Here is a 16,640-nt window from a genome sequence, read left to right as displayed (position 1 = left end):
AAAAAAATGCTGTGTAGAATGGTAGTGCCCAAGAAGAAGAAGACCGGCAAAGTGCCGGTGTATCTCAATGTCTACGATCTCACACCAATCAATGGCTACGCCTATTGGCTTGGCCTCGGCGTCTACCATTCCGGCGTGCAAGGTAAATCTGCCTTTCTTTTTCTTTTTTTTCGAGTTTAGATCTTCTGGTATATATCAAATGAAAATCCGGGTTACAAATTTATGTTCTTTCTGTTACGTTTTCTGCATATGAAACTCTTGTAATGATAATCCCGTAAATCGGTGGATCTGAATAGTGGAATCTCAGCTCAGGTTATTTAGTTTTCAGGGCAGTATAATCAAAGTTTGCGTTTGAGTTAGCGAATTGAATTGGTGTACGTGTTTGGTCTGAGCTAAGGTGTAAACCTGTGCAGCTAAAAGAAAAGAAAAAAAAAATGAAAACTTGGTACGGAGTGGACTCAGCTGTATATTTGAGTGATCAATTCTTGTTTGCTGGTTAAGAAGTGATTTATATTTTAATCCAAAGCTGACATCATGTTATGTTCTTGGGAGGGAAATAGATTTCTGTAATAAAGTACAAGACTTGGTCACATGTGTATCTAGTTTCTGTGTTTTGAGATTTTTGTGTTTATTTCTGTATTCAGTACATGGGGTTGAATATGCTTTTGGGGCGCATGACCATGCCTCAACTGGGATCTTTGAAGTCGAACCAAAGAAATGCCCTGGTTTTGTATTCCGAAAATCCATTTTGATTGGAAGAACAGATTTAGGTCCCAAAGAGGTCCGTGCATTCATGGAGAAACTTGCAGAAGACTACTCTGGCAACACATACCATCTAATCACCAAGAACTGCAACCACTTCTGTAATGATGTGTGTCTCAAATTGACAGAGAGGACTATTCCTCGATGGGTTAACCGTCTCGCTCGACTTGGTAACAATTCCTTCTTCTCTTATCAGCTATTTCATTGCATTCCCACTATTATTTTTTGTTAGTAGCACTGCCACAAAAACCAGTATTTTGTATTGCACCATGAATGGCAATGCCACCACAAGAATTGCCATTGTTATCTCTTTTCTCACATCATCAGAAATCCATCATAAGATAGCTAAGTTTCGAATCTAAATAGAAACAAGAATAAGTAGAATACAGATATGGTGTTAGTTGTTTGCCCATATATGTCCTTCGGGATATCAATAAGGCAAGAATGTCAATTTCCAGAAGGAAATGCTTATTTTTTACTCACTAGAAACGACTATCTAATCTTCTCATGTTTATTCAATGAACTTTAGGTTTGTTCTGCAATTGTGTTCTTCCGGCTGGCCTAAACGAAACTAAGGTTCGGCAAGTAAGATCAGATGGGGGGATATATGGAGACAAGAAGAAATTAAGAAGTCATTCAAGTAACAGCGCACCGGGGTCTGGAAGCAGAAGTTCTTCTAGACAAAGACATTGTCTTCCTCCATCTTCATCTTTGATCCATTCTACTTCAACCCCAGCATTGACTGTAAAGCTTTGACACATGTTTATTTGATTTGGAGGGCTGTTGTAGAGTTTTAAAATTTCATATGAACAACAGATAGGGTAATTGCAAAGTTTAATTCTGCCCATCTAGTTATCTCAGCTGCTTGAAAATGGTGTGTGTATTAGTTGTGTGTAAAATGCTTTCTGGGGTGAATCAAGGTCTGGGATTTTCAATTTTCTTGGTTTCTTTGTTCATGTTCAAGTCATGTTACAAAATAAGAATGTACAGGTAAGCATATATGCACAGGAGAGCAGGAATCGAAATAAAATGAATCGGTGCTGACATGGTGACACTTCATATGAATGAATATGGACAGGCAATTGTACAAAGTAGGTGGGTGGGAGACCCTTGTGGCCTTGTCCCCATGGCTTTCTCATAATAAGTCTGAGAAAGACTGGTGTGTTTGAGATGCCTTTGTGACCTGCTTGGGGTCCCCTTCTTATACGCAAAACTTATCCATGTCGGTAAGTGGTTTAGCTTCAAGTTCTTGATTCATTTTTATTTTTGATCAACCAATTTCGAACTACAAGAAGAGAAAGGGTGTCATTTCCATGGGATCTCCTGTGATCAGATAGAAACCCTTGAACCTTCCAGTGAGTCCCAAGTGTGTGTTTTGCAGTTTGCTGTGAGCTTATCAGTGTATAAGGTGAGGTTGCTCGTTGTTTGGGCTGGGCTCGTACGGAGATTCTTTCAATCTCTATTCTCTAATCAAGAGACAAATGCATTCCTAGTAGAGTTGGGTTAATTCCAAATGGTTGACTGTTAAGTAGGCTTTTCCCAAAACCGTATAGCCTGAAACACTCGCCGACTCACGTCCCAGCCCCCTTCTTGCGTAAGCTTGCAACAAGTTTGTGTTTTGTTGCAAGTAGCGGCCACTTGTTTTGAACATGCAGGCTGGCTAGCTAGCTGCTGTGTAGTTTCACACAATCTGACGTTGATCAATATAGGCAACACACGCAATACGATCGTATGTATGTCGTGTGGAGAAGTTGGGGCAAAGTTTCGGGGTTGATTCCTAGACACAAAACGTTTGTGACTTTGTGTTAACATCCTTGCGTGGGCATAAGCATGGACATCAATGACCTCACTAGAGGGTGGACAAAGTTGGTCTCGCTAGCATACGGGATGGACTTGGACGATTTTAGCTCCACTTGCGATGAGCATCATTAGCCTCGCTTGCATGAGGGTAGCTGCTATGGGCATCAACATTGTTAACCTGACTTATCTAGTATAAAATGGAATGATGGATACAATGTTTTCCCTCTCACCGTGGAAGCATACTTGTAATTCTTAATTTACGGAGGAAAGGGTTAGTTTTGGTGAGAGAAAGATACCTAGTATTGTAAGAATGGACAAGATTCATGATTAATTCCCATCACAAGAAAAAGAGGACAAGAACAGGCAGAACAAGAGCATGTGAACTCTGAAAGCAGTGCATGCTTGCTAGCTTGCTCTGTTTGGTCTCCATCTGCATGCGTCCCTCCTTCTTTAGATTCATTCGAGATGCCATCTTCGATCTAGCTTCTAACATCTTCATCAAACTTCCAAACCTACGTGTCGACAACCTCTGCAACCTTTCTGACCATAATCTACCACTCACTGCCTTGAGAATCTTTAACCATATAATTACCACGCTCAGTTTTCCAGTGCTGGTTTCCCTTCGGCAAAAAGGTCTTGTTAAATAGAAAATGCGGTAAACCGTGCAGCAGTATAAAAAGTTGCGTGATTATTTTTTATAAAACTTAAGGTCTCCTTCAACATAAACAATGGTAGGATTTGTCCGCTTTATCGAACGGTATATAATGTTTTATGACTAAATGAGGTTGTCCAGCAAAGGATCGAAATGGATGCTATATCGAACAGTATAACAGAATTTTCCAATACTTAGATATTTATAAGAGTTTGTGTTTGTTATGAGTTGCAGAAAGACGAGTGAAAGCAAAACAAGTTGGAACTTTTATAATAGTCGGACATGGTGACCTTTTCTTTCCCATTACTCGTTCATTGGACCATTTCCGGCAACGTATAAAATAAGAATCGTCGTTGGTGTTTTATTTGTATTTTTCAAGTTTCAACATATTCCCGGCTTTTAGTTAACCGTCCAATGTCAGACTTTCCATTGATCCAAGAGCGACGGTCAACAAATATTGGTGAAGAGTAGGTCTAAAAATAGAAAATAGGAGATATTTCTTCAAACTAGTTAATTAAGACCCACCCTCACATGCATCTTATCTCGTGCTTTCTCACTTTTGTCCTCGTTTGTTTGAACCCAAAGGAACTAGAGAAGCTTGCAAATTTGATGACAACTAACCCTACCTAAAGTTCCCATCAAAACTCATTCAGGCCAGACCACAAGTCACAACAATGTAGATAACTTTATATGGACGATCTTCAAACTTCAAAAAGACTGACAGCAGCTAAATGTACGTGTTCATCTATGTTCCACAAATTCTGATTGATTTGCATCAGTAAACACCAAATATTACAGCATTTCCGAGCGCGTAGACATACACAAAACGGAAGCATGTTAATTTGCCTCTTTGTAATACCAAGTAATTAACTAGCTAGAATTGTTAGTTCATCCATGTATCTATGAATTTCATAGCTGGATTGGATTTATTGAATTATGTTCAACAACAAATGGGTTAGTGAGGAAGTAGTAGCTAGTAATTTAGCGAGCAATGCATTTCGATTTCAAGTAATTAACGTCACCTTCTCCAAGCATAAACGAGCAGAGAAAATCCGGTAGGACCAGCACTGACCTCGCTCTCCTCCATCGTAGCCCATTCCATTACCGACGAGCTACAAGACCCCGCAGACGACATTGAAACAGAAGAAGACGAGAAGCTCTTGCCCATCTTCCTCCACTCAATCCCATTCATCCCGAAGTTCCAGAACTGCTGCTGCTGCGCCCAATGCCCCACACTCAACTGTGTGTTAATGTCTTGCTCGTCTTCTTCGAACCTGAACATGAACACGGCATGTCCATCATTGCCGTCATTCTCGAAAAGCCAATTGTAAACGTCCCATGAGATATGCATCGGCACACCGTCCACTTCAATCCGCTCGTTTCCTCTGAACTTCCACTTCAATCGCTTTATCTGAAGAACCCTTTTGTTGTCGACGCTGAAGCTGAGGCGGCTGAAGTCGTCATTGTGGCCGCATTCGATTTGTATGTCTCTGATTCTGCCGCCCAATTTGGCCTTGGTGGTGTAAATGTTCTTAGCAACTACGTGCTCTCTCTTCAAAACCAGAGTCTGCGGTTGAGGACTCTGATCGATGGCCTGGTTGGCTCTGGTTTTGGCATATGCCTCTTTGTTCAAGTCTCCGAGGAGAAGGGTCATGTCGCCGTCGACAACGACGGCGACGTAGAAAGCGGAAAGGGGTTCGGGTCCGGAGGAGAATTTGGCTCGGGAGAAGTCCCAGAAAATGAGGACATTGGGGGCGAGCTTCTTGGAGCCATGGCGCTTCCAGAAGAAGAAGGGTTTCAAGTTGAGGTGGAAAGAAGGGGAGGAGGAAGGAGGTGGGGGAGAGTCGAAGGCGTGGTGGAGGAGGTTGAGGTGGAGAGAGCGGCCGCCGAGGAAGGAGCGGGACCAGGTGAGGGAGAAGATGGCAAAGTCGGTGTGGTAGAGGCAGGTGGTGAGGTTGGGGTGGCCGGAGATTGAGGGAGGAGGGGACGGCGGCGGGGAGTGGTGGTGTTGGATAGTGGGGGAGGGGCGGAAGCAAGAAGGGAAAGTAGAGGAGGAGGAGGAGTTGTGGCGGGACATTGATCGAGCTTTGGATATTGGTGTGTGTTTGCTTGTGTGAATATGTGATCGAGTTTGAAGAATAGGGTTTTGGTGGTTTTTATTAGAAGGGAGCTAGGTAGAGAGATGGGTATGAGAAATGGTGTAAAAGAGGAAGATGGGGTTTTATTGGGAAGGGGGGAAAGAGAGACAGGGACGGTGGTTAAGTGGCGTCCTTCGTCGGAGACTTTGGGAAGGGAAAGGGGTGAAAGGGAGAGGGTGGTGGACAATTTAGAGAAAGGGCCCAATTGATGAGCCAAGAAGAAGGAAGCTACCTCAAATTATCAATCAACATGTTGGACTTTCAAACCAGACAAACATGGGAAAAAGACTCTGCAATTTCACCCCACTCCGTCCAAGGACATTTCTTTTACCATGATGTCAATCTTTGGTGTATCTTGATGATTCTTGAAGCATCGTTAGTTAACCCATAACTGAAATAACACTCGATATGCATCTAGGGTTTTGGACCACAACAACATCAACATATTTTGATCTATTTTTGGGGAGCGCTCTTCTAGTGAGGATCCTTAAGTTGAGAACTTGTTGACGATTTTTCGGTTTATCCCACATTTCGATCTTATATTCACATCTTAATCGTTTAGTTTGTAGGTATTTATAAGTAGATCATTTCTTCAAATTTTCAGCTATATTGAAAATTTGTTAAGGCATTCGTAAGTGTGATTTATCAATTATGAACTTGAACGGTTCATATTTGACAGATTTGGTTCGTTCATTAATTTGATATAGTTTGTTATCTTAACGAACACCAATTTAGCTGAAAATTTGTAGAAATGATCTACTCATATAAACCTAAAAACTGAACGGATGAGATGCCAAAATGTGATCGAAAAATAGATTTTTTAAACCATAAACCGAAAAGTCCTCAACTATTCCTTAACTTAAGAGTCCTCGCTAGAAAGGCTCCCCTATTTTTCGTGTTTGATGTTTAAATTCGTATTTTTTTTTAAGTTGTAATAAATTAATTTAACAGTATTTTAAAATGTTCGCTTTTACGTGGCATACAACTCGTGATATATGAAACAAGTGTCCTTGCTCAAAAATTAGGGAACTAGATTTCTTTTATTTTGCACTTGGTTACCATTGAAAAGTCGGGGTAATGTGAGACAACGCATGTTGAAATTGTATGCTAATGTTGGAGATTGCTACAGAGATAATATATACGCACTTTGTATGAATTGCTCTTGGCTTTTGCGGTTGTTATTGATCGTCTTTTTCAAGATTCTCTTAACAACAACCTTGTGACACTTTTTTTTTCCCGTGATTATTACACAATAGTAGGGTTTTATTAGAATGAAGACTTAGACTAGACTAGATGATTGTTGGGTAAATCAAGTGGAAAACCCAGTTAAAAAGACGTACATGCTCCATCTAGAGAAAAATACACACATGTGGAACGGCGCTGCATCTAGACTTGGTTGAAAACGGAGAAGCCACGGTGATGGCTCGCACCAATGAAGCAAGTCATACGCATGGATGGACTAACGTACTAGGATCCATTGAAATTTCTTCGCATGATATTAAAAGACAGTTAATTTGAACAAAGCAAAGTCACGGAATATGGTCAAGAAAGAAGAAAGCATGCCGTGGAATATTTGAAGTTTGCAATGAATTGGTTTGACCCTAGTTGAATTTGAAAACAGATTTGGAAATGGCCAAAGTCCTCTCTAAATTAAAGCGTGTCTTCTAAGAACCCAATCCATTTTAACTAATTAGAGCCATGGATTAAACTCGGTAAGTTCCTTCTAACCATATGAGATTCTGTTGCTTTCAAGCATGTCTTATACGTACACAAAAGAAATTGGCATACATTAGAAACATATATAGCAGAGATACCAATTAGCATTCACATCCAACCCAAACTAATCAAAGAATCAATGTTGAAAGCTAATTATACCGACGAAACCCATATCTCACGCCAAGTTAGCAATCTGGATCTTCTTGTAGAGAAAAATGATACTCGAAAAAAAGAAGAAGACGAAGACCCCAATTCGATCATGTAGCTAGCTAAAGATGAATATCGAATTCTGGTTTTTGTTTGTTATTAATCTTGATACTCATGTATGACTAATTAAGGACTAGCTAGGCCTTATATAGAATCAAAATCGATGGATGTATAATTTGGCCGGATAACATATAGGAGATCGGCTAGATAGGGGACGACGTTAGATATATAGCGAAATTAAACCCCAAGGTTTTATTGAAACATGGCATATGGTTTTATTCCATCGCCACCGAAACCAATTGTAGACACTCCATATGGTGCTGCTGCTGCACACTTTTGACTACTAAGAAAACACAACTGGCATATATGGGCAGATTAAACCCTGTGCCCTGAGGAGGCCTGAAGTACTATATAACTTAATTTCTGGCCGGAGCTAGGCGGTGGTCCTATGCATTAGTGCATTACAGTCCGGCAAAAAGAAGACAGAGACAGATAGCCGTGACTACCCCATCTGTATTCCTATAATCCCATACATATATATCATCAAACAATAACAACCAGATGGATGAATTAGAACAGTGCAGGTATGCTATATATTAATCTAGCAAGCATTATCGATCATTTTCCCAACGTACTGGAATGGTAATAATGTCATCTTCAATATTGGTATTAATTCTTGGTTGCGATTGCCAGCTGGTACTTTTTAGGTACAAACGCGTACGTACTTGGCAGAGCCTCAATCCTCTAAATGGTACGTGTACTTAATTATCTTGTTGTAAACAGATGGACCTGAAACTAATGCAATATGATTGTGAGATTTGTCTAATACTGATTTGTTTGTTTCGATCAGTTGTAGCTGGAAATTCAGATCGATATGGCGGAGGGAGACATGCATATATGTTTGCATCTGAAATATATGGCGGATTAACAGAAATAAATGGAACTCGATCAGTAGCTAGCTAGATTAATCTACAGTTGTTGGCCGGGAGAAGGTAAGTTTAACCGAGGAAAAAAGCAAGAACGGAAAAAAGAGGCCGGGAGAAGGTAAGCCATCTCGATCACACGTATATATATTTATGTTAAATCGATCAGTTCAGGAATCAACAAAACTGAGTAGCTAGCTAGAAACATATAGAGATTAAATTGACGATCCAACCACCCCAACCATGTGTAGCAACAATTAAACTCGAAGCATATACACTTGGATTTACGTACCCTATTATTAGTGCTTAGTAGTAGTGTATATATGGACTCCTACCTAATTATATATGTTGGTTTGTTCAATCGCGCGCTTTCTTTTTCTTTGTTCTTTGTTTAGGAATTAGGGTTTGGTATCATCCGACTGACCGATCCAGCAAACTTGCCACCCTATAAACTAATCCTCCAAACTCTCAACCAAACACCTAACCAACAAATAAGTCCAAATTACCTACACTTGAATATAATGCTGGATCGATCTCACATTCTCATGTACGTGTAAGAACTAAGAAGATTTCAATATTCCTCATGTATATCTTTCATTATTTACAGCTTTTGAGCTAGCTAGCTACTTCACATCACAAGCTGCACCAATCCTACAGCCATTGACTGACTCCAAAAGAAAAACACAACAAACAACGCAGGCAAAATTTTCTGATATCGTGTTTGAAAATGTCCAAGGATAGAAGCATAGGGCCTATTCAGCTTAAGCATTATTGTTACGGGTGAGCGCCTGGGCTTTTCGACTTCCCTCGGTCCAGATCTAATTGGGCATTGGATAAAACCAGGTCCAAACAACCATCTTGAATGTTCCTAACACTCATTTATTTCTCTAGTCTTCTCTTCAACCAATTCTCACTCAATTCCAAAGTTCTGAAACCTGCTGCTAGATTTTGTTCTAATCATCAAATAAAACCTGTGTCATGGGCCAGTAGTTGCCTATATATTGAAAACAAACTTGTCTAACTAGAGGACAAGGAGACTAAAGAGATTACTTAACAAAATTAGATTAAGCAGAAAGATTGGTTAATCAGGGAATTAGGACCCATGTATGAATGTCAACAACATAAGTAATAACATGCACATGCCCATTATTCAGATTTTATTTGGTGTATTTAGAGATGGGGAAAGAGGAACAAGTGATGAATAAGACAGAAGATACACCAGCCACAACCTAATCAATAATGGAGGAGATTGACAAATCAAGGATTATAAGTAATCAAGAATCTTATTATGTGCTCCAAATTAAACAGGTTCAGACTATTTTGGCTTGATATATATATTAGCAGAGAGAGAGAGAGAGAGGGATTAGAGAGTAGGCCACCCACCACCAACCTTTTGTTATTGGGACTTCATTCCCTGTTGCTGTCCCTAGCTAACAAAGTCATTTTGCCTTTTGGATTTTTGCAACGCTTCACTTGATCCAAGGCAAGGCAAGGCAACTACTTGAAGAAGCAAAATGATCAGAAACATGCACATTACAAAGAAAATTTGGCAATTGCCTTGTTGGGGTTATGATAAGACTGCACACCAGTACAGCACCAATATATGGTTTGGCTTGGCTCTTGCCTTGCTTTTCCTCATGAGATTCTATATATACACCATAATGGATACACCATCATGGGTTTGACCACTTTTCTTCTCACCAGGATCTCACCTTTGACTGTTCTGATGAGAGCCTGGCAAGCAAGCTAGTCCTCTCTATTTTTCACCAGAGCACTGGGTCAGTCAGTCAGTCAGTGAGGGACTCATATATGGCAGTGCCAGTTTAAGAGGGAAGGCCCTCTCCCTCTGTTTCAAGGTACAGACTACCATTGACTGAAAGAGTGTAACATGCTTTGACTATGGGAGCCCTTCACCATCTGATGCATAATGCTCATATGGGACAGAGAAAGAGAGAATCTTATGAACAAAACTCCTTCATTCAAGTTTTTTTTTTTGGAACTTCTTACCTGCCCAAATGTACTCTTTGATATGCAAAAACTGCAAAAGTGAATAGAACAGCACATGATCGCAAGTAAATGGCCAAATAGATTTTCACTATCCAAACAGGTTATTGATACACGGGATCTATCATTTTAAGTAACTGAATGTGAAATGAGCAGATGATTTGGGGGTAATTTTGCAACATAGACTGTCTTTAATTAGGAATTTGGGGGGAAAGCAGTGGGATGTACGTTTAGGTGGAATTTGATCATGAAATGGCGTCAATTTTTTCAAACTACTGATGATGGTAAACTCACTAACTTGGCATTCTTTAGGTCTCTTTTTTTTTTTTTTTTTCTACTTTGATGAATCAAAAGCAAAAACAATATAATGAGACTAAACAACTTTAGTTTTTGATGGTTGTGGGGAGCAAAATCAATTCCCAAACAGGTGAACAATCATGATGAAGTTTCATTGGAAAGAGATAGGACAAGAGAAGAAATTTAACACAAAAAGCTACCATGGAATGGCATGCAGCTATCAACAAACACATGTATTTTATAAACACAATCAAATGAAAAGTTGCAAAGGCCTTTTTGGTTGATCAATAATCCCAGTACGTATAATCAATTCATTAAGATGATGAACATTTATAGCTACAAGCACTTAAGCTCAGGTTGGACTAAGAATAGAAACCAAGTATTAGCATTTTGTTGATCCAATTAGGCTAAAGTCGTTCTGCCTACCAAAAATATGAGGAAAAAAGAAACCAGAGGTTGAAATGGACATGGCAAAGATTAGAAAGGAACGAATATTCCCCTTCTTCATATTAGAAAGGCTAAATTTCTCTGGATGAGTCTCAACTGACGAAGTTGACAGCTTGCATTCGATCTGCAAAAAGAGATCTAGAGTACTAAGCATGCAATATATAGCAAAGCATTTAAAAAAGTTAATTACTTCTCTGAGTGTTCTTGAATCACTTCATAATTCAAGCATCAAGGTAAATCATCAGCTAGCTGAATCCTGACAGTGTGATCATTAACTTAATGGTTTAGATAATCTGATTGCTGCGATACATAACCAGATTGATTTGATTTGCAAAGATGAAAGCTGTATAAACCAAAGAATTCTAGCTTCAAAATGAAGATTATTGCGCAGAGAGCTAGTAGAATCTAATATATTAGCTTGTTTACCATGTTGAGAAAAAAACTGATAGGCAAAAACTGGGATTGATTTTAGCTTCATGATCGAAACTACTCAACTTTACAGAAAGAAGCCATGAAACCATGTGTGGTCGGAAGGCCTAATTTGCAAAGAATTATAGCTTTTACATGATCATCGATCTTTTCAGAACGAGCACTAGTAAACCCATGAGTACTCTTTTCTTTTCTTTCTTGTTTTTTTTTGTTGTTGTTGTTGAAGAAAGTGTGATTTCTGTTTTCTCGATCATTTTGGTGTTTTGTGGTTTGCATGTTATCTAACCACAAGAAACCATTTTTTTCCATTTCACTTTCCCTAGTTGTCAATAATTCTCAACTACTTCGCTGATCGAGATTCCACAAAATGTGCTGCTACTGCTACCAAGTGTTGATTTCCAGGCGGAAAATCTTACTGTAACTCTGTGCAAGCAAGTCGTAGAAGCATAATATGACAATTCTTTCACATTTACTAGAATAAACTCTTGTGCACGAGTAGATTCGACTCTACATATAACAAGAACAACTTTGTGAATATCTCTAAAAGAAAATGTATCTGTTTGCTTTGGAACTCTGCCCCCTTGTAAAACGAATGGAAAATACTGGTGTCCTTGTTACAGACAGTGAAAATGATATTTCTAGATGGACCAAAAATAATGCAAGTGTAAGAAAAAGTCTTTGACATCTGAAATTTATAGAGCCAAAGAAAAAGACTACTCTTCTTCCAATTGAAATTGGAGCCATAGAACCAACTAAATGGTGGTCCTTTGGTTTCAAGTTCAACCTAAACAAGCAGATCCTTATTAGTACTGTAGGGCACTCTAATCATCACTACTAGATTTATTGCTGTTTCAATTCTGTTAAAAGTTTCAATTTTGTTAAAAGGATGATGTTTATCTTTCATGGACCTAAAATGATTGAGTGCATGGGCTGGCTAGCACGCACAGAAACCCCAAAATATTGTCTTAAATTTTAGAACACCTAAATCACTCCACTTATTGCGGAGATGGAACTCATGAGTAGAAGATGAACCGGAACTAAACAGCTAGAGAGCCATACCTTAAGCATGGAATAAATATTATACAAAATAGATAGATAAATAAACAATGTACATGTAGCAATAGCATGATGCCATCATCGAATGTGTTACTCAGGAGCTAGCTAGCAAGTCCTAATTAATCAAAGGGGATCATCATAGCTAATAAAGTTATAGAGCTGAAGAGAAAATTGGGGTTAACTCTGCTAAATGGGTTTGCATTTGGCAGAGAAAGAAATAGCATACTTGAATACTAATTGGCTGAGACCGATTAAGGTTTTGGGGCTTAGATTAGAGAGGCCTGAGGTGTTTGTGGTGGTGTCACAACAGACTGAACAGAGCATAGCTCAATCGACCCATAATGGAGCAACTCCTCGATCATCTGCTCAATGTGGTCATCTTCAAGACGCTCTATGGATTCTTCATCTTGGGTGCTCTCCACTTTGACTTTATTCACAAATCCCCAATTTGGCTCTTCTTCTTGTTCTTGTTTAGGCTCCTCTGGCACGGCTGGTTTTTTCTCTGGAACTTGGATGCTCGGTTTCTCATCCTCAACAATGCCAACATTTTTGGTGTCAACAAAGGAAAGCTGGGGCTTGCTGGGCTGCTTAAGTGAGGTTGATTTGGTCATTTGGAGTGAAGCCATGTAGCACCTGTGTAGCTTAGCCGTCAAAGTCTGGGAGAGAAGCTTTGAGGCAGAGGACTGAGACGCATTTGGGTTGTAAGGGAAATTGGTCCTGGCTCTTGGTCCGCACATAAGCCTGGCAGCTTCATCATATGCCCTGGCTGCGTCTTCAGCCGTCTCAAATGTTCCCAACCAAATTCTAGTCTTTCTGCACAATCCAAAAAACGCTTCGTTCGTTTAGTCTCCCAGTTGAAAACTTGAAACCTCCATGCCATATATAATATCAAAGACACAAACAATGTGCAAGAACGATGAACTTACAGTAAAGGGTGACGAATCTCAGAGACCCAAGAGCCCCAATGCCTTTGTCGGACACCTCGGTATCGCTGTTGCGGTCTTGCCATTGCTCGGCACTCAGCAGCAAAGCAAAAGAAGGCTTCTTTCTGCAAGTGTTTTGTAGGAAATGTCTCTGTGTGAGAGTGAAACCGGTGTGTTTGAGACTTTGAGTGAGAAAGGGGAAGAGACCAGTCTCCTATCTGGGTCTTAAATTGTAGTTGGGGATTGCTCAAAGGACAAATAAATTGAAGAGAACGGGTCCCATCAGGTTGAGTTTTTGTGTGTAAACCCTGCTTTTCTTTTTATCCTGCATCAGTTCTTACCAGTTGGCTTTTGCTGTATATAACTCTCTGTGATATATATCATTCAATATATAAGCCAACCAGAAAATTCAAACTGAACAAATTCAGTTCACATGTATGACCATGACTTATCAAAATATTTAGTTTTTTATTTCTAACGAGGACCACTAATTTAAAAACTAGTCATTTAGTTTTCTATTTCTAACGAGGACCACCAAGTTAAAAACTAATCGATGACTTTCTCATTAATCGTTTATTACACTCATTTTTCATTTATATTCTTCTATTTCAATCGTTCTGTTTTTAGGTTTATATAAATATATCACTTATTCTATCAATTTTCAACAAAATTGGTAATCGTTAAGGAATCAAATTAAATCAAATCAATGAACGATCAATCTGTCAAACATGAGCCGTTAAAGTTTATAATTAGTAAATCGATCACATTTATGAATGTCTTAACGATTTTTAATTTAGATGTAAACTTGTAGAGATGATCTACTCGTATATATCCACAAACTAAACGGTCGAGATACAAATATGCAATCGAATGAAACAAAAAAGTCTTCAACTTAGTGACCCTAATTGGTATCACTCCCTTCAAAATGATATGTATTATTTGTAGCCGTTGCTGCTAGCTAAGTGTTATATTGTTGAAGATAATCTAAGGTCATAGTCACACAAGATTCTTCATGTGAGGGCAGATTGACAGATAACGTTCACATAGCTTAGAACTGTTACCGCGTATAATAAGAGCTTTGGGAGTTCTGGTGTATATAATATTGATTGATTATAGTAATAATAGTTTAAGGAATCTTGGAATTTTAGTCTCATGCTAGCAAACATGCATGACTGGAATTCTCAGCACTACTCATTGGCTCTGTTTTTGTGCCATTGATGCAAAAAAGGAATTGGAGGCTAATGGTTTGTGTTGCTTTCTTCTTATTCTTCAAAGGCTGTTTAGCTAGGCAAAATGAGCAGTTGCGGGGAGTAAACTAAGGTAACTGTGTGCATGCTGAGGATCAGAATTGGATTTTTAGCAATCTGTATGATGATTGGGTCAATCCCAAGTTGAGACACATTGATTAAAGATTAGGGCAACTTAATTATTACACCGTAGCTAGAGCTAGAGCTAACCATCAATCCAAATCACAGACTTGTAATCGAATCCCCTACACTGTTGTAAGAATCAATTTACGCTTACGAGATGGAGAACCACCAACTTTGATGATCATATCTGTTTTGTGTTCATTGTAATAGAACTATATACGATGATGATGCATTCTGTGTTTAATAAATCTATGTAGCAAGTAGCAACCCAATATATGGTGTGCTGCTTAACTTACAGGCTAGGCTAGGTGGTATTTCATATTTGTTTAGAGCGAGCCCTTCACTTTCATGGAGAAAAATGAAAAGTATTAATTCCTGGGTTGGAATTAGTCATTGGTTTATCTTACGTGGATGGATGCCATTTGGGAAACATTAGCATATGGGGGAGAAGACATTATGGGCATGCTGAATCCATATGGATGTCTAAAACGTACTGTTGCATGCAGCCTTGGTGGTCATGAGAGAGATATCTCTATCTCTTGCAAAATTTCCTGCAACATATCACGCAGCTGCATGCAGGCTAAGATTTTCTTCCTTAAACGCGTTTCATTTGATACAGGCATGCATGTGAGTCCTAGTGTGGGCGCGAGTGTTGTTTTCCCTTTCCTATTCCCTCCGATCCGAGCTAAGCCTGCGCTGGTATAAATGCATATGTCTCGAGCTGCTCTTTAGGACTTTTGTGCTTCCTTATTTGGATGGCAACCAACACTAGCTACTTTAATTTATCTTCGTATCTATCTTACAATGATCCTTGCCGCCAAATCCCTTTCAGTTATTTGGTTGTCGCTCTAACTCAGATGCCTTGCTTCGTATGTGGGACAAGTTTAAACAACTACTAGTCTGAGGTTTGATCGACTGAGAAATTTAGTCGAACAAATATATGTCCAGAAAACAAAAACAAACCGCGCGCATCTAGTAGCTAGCAGGGTAGCGTATATATGAATACGATTATTGTCAGGGGGGATGAAAATCAATCAATCTTTGTCACGATCATAATCAATCAATAATATGATTTTGGTATACAGCTAATTGAGCGAACCTTAAGAATGACAAAGCTAAATCCAGAATTAGTGAAAGGCTTAGCAAAATAAAAGGCGCGTGATCTGGGACCCAAGATCAACATGGGTGATGAAAGCAATCTCGATCAATCTGGGAGTCAAGACTCATCAAGACCAGTGAAGCGATTTGCGGAGGAATTTGCAAAACCTCCCACAGTTTTTGAAGGCCCTCACGCTCCAGTCCATGTCAATTGTCAATTTTAGGTTTTCATTACGATTACCTGACTTCCAAGTCACATGCAGACACACTATAAAACTATAGAAAATGTGTCTCTAGATTGGTCGCATTCTCATCACGAACATACATTGTATTCCTCTATAAATCCCACACTTCTCATTCGTTCGTCATATAATTAGTCTGGTATGAAGAAATCTTTGTGTTTAAAAAAGTGTATATATATAGAAATAAGATGAAATGTTAACGCGGTTACGTATAAGGAGTTAGGGAGAAATTGATGGATTAAGGTGTGATGGTGATAGTGATCGATATTAGCTAGCTAGAGCTACGAATCAGAAAACCAGAAATCTATATTGGACGTACGTGTGTTGCTAGCTGCAGGAGACTGGCTAGCTAGCTAGTTGCGTCCGCAGTCGATGGGATTTGATCTAACTCCGGCTGGCAGGCGCGCAGTTGCTTCTTCAAACTTCGAGTAGCTAGAAAGACGTCGACACCGCAACAAAACAAAGCTTATCTACTGATCGATCATTAGCCTGCCCATGAAAATGACGTGCATAATCTGTTGATCATGTTCAAAATAACTTCGATCTGTGCAGCATGTTCATGAAAGAGATATGTAT

The 16,640-nt window shown here is 39.3% G+C and overlaps 3 protein-coding genes across 3 annotated transcripts; 1 reads left to right on the top strand and 2 right to left on the bottom strand.

The window, feature by feature from the left end:
* The first annotated feature begins 6 nt into the window (after positions 1–6).
* Positions 7–1,700, top strand: LOC101293847 (deSI-like protein At4g17486-like). The gene is made up of 3 exons (XM_004291894.1): positions 7–142; positions 645–932; positions 1,292–1,700. Exons 1-3 carry the CDS (start codon positions 7–9, stop codon positions 1,516–1,518), a joined length of 651 nt encoding a protein of 216 aa, XP_004291942.1. The 3' UTR covers positions 1,519–1,700.
* A 2,435-nt stretch (positions 1,701–4,135) lies between these two features.
* Positions 4,136–5,346, bottom strand: LOC101293553. The gene has a single exon (XM_004291893.1). The coding sequence runs from the start codon at positions 5,289–5,291 to the stop codon at positions 4,233–4,235; it is 1,059 nt and encodes a 352-aa protein (XP_004291941.1). The 5' UTR covers positions 5,292–5,346; the 3' UTR covers positions 4,136–4,232.
* Positions 5,347–12,426: 7,080 nt separating this feature from the next.
* LOC101293263 (ethylene-responsive transcription factor ERF003-like) lies at positions 12,427–13,580 on the bottom strand. Its single transcript, XM_004291892.1, has 2 exons — positions 13,358–13,580; positions 12,427–13,244 (listed from the first exon to the last, which is right to left on the bottom strand). The coding sequence occupies exons 1-2, from the start codon at positions 13,438–13,440 to the stop codon at positions 12,698–12,700; spliced, it is 630 nt and encodes a 209-aa protein (XP_004291940.1). The 5' UTR covers positions 13,441–13,580; the 3' UTR covers positions 12,427–12,697.
* Between the last annotated feature and the right edge of the window lie 3,060 nt (positions 13,581–16,640).

This window comes from Fragaria vesca, linkage group LG2, assembly GCF_000184155.1.
Source record: "Fragaria vesca subsp. vesca linkage group LG2, FraVesHawaii_1.0, whole genome shotgun sequence".
In the NCBI taxonomy this organism is placed as follows: domain Eukaryota; kingdom Viridiplantae; phylum Streptophyta; class Magnoliopsida; order Rosales; family Rosaceae; genus Fragaria; species Fragaria vesca.
The sequence above is the reverse complement of the archived record's forward strand: the minus strand, read 5'-3'. Positions and strand labels throughout refer to the sequence as shown.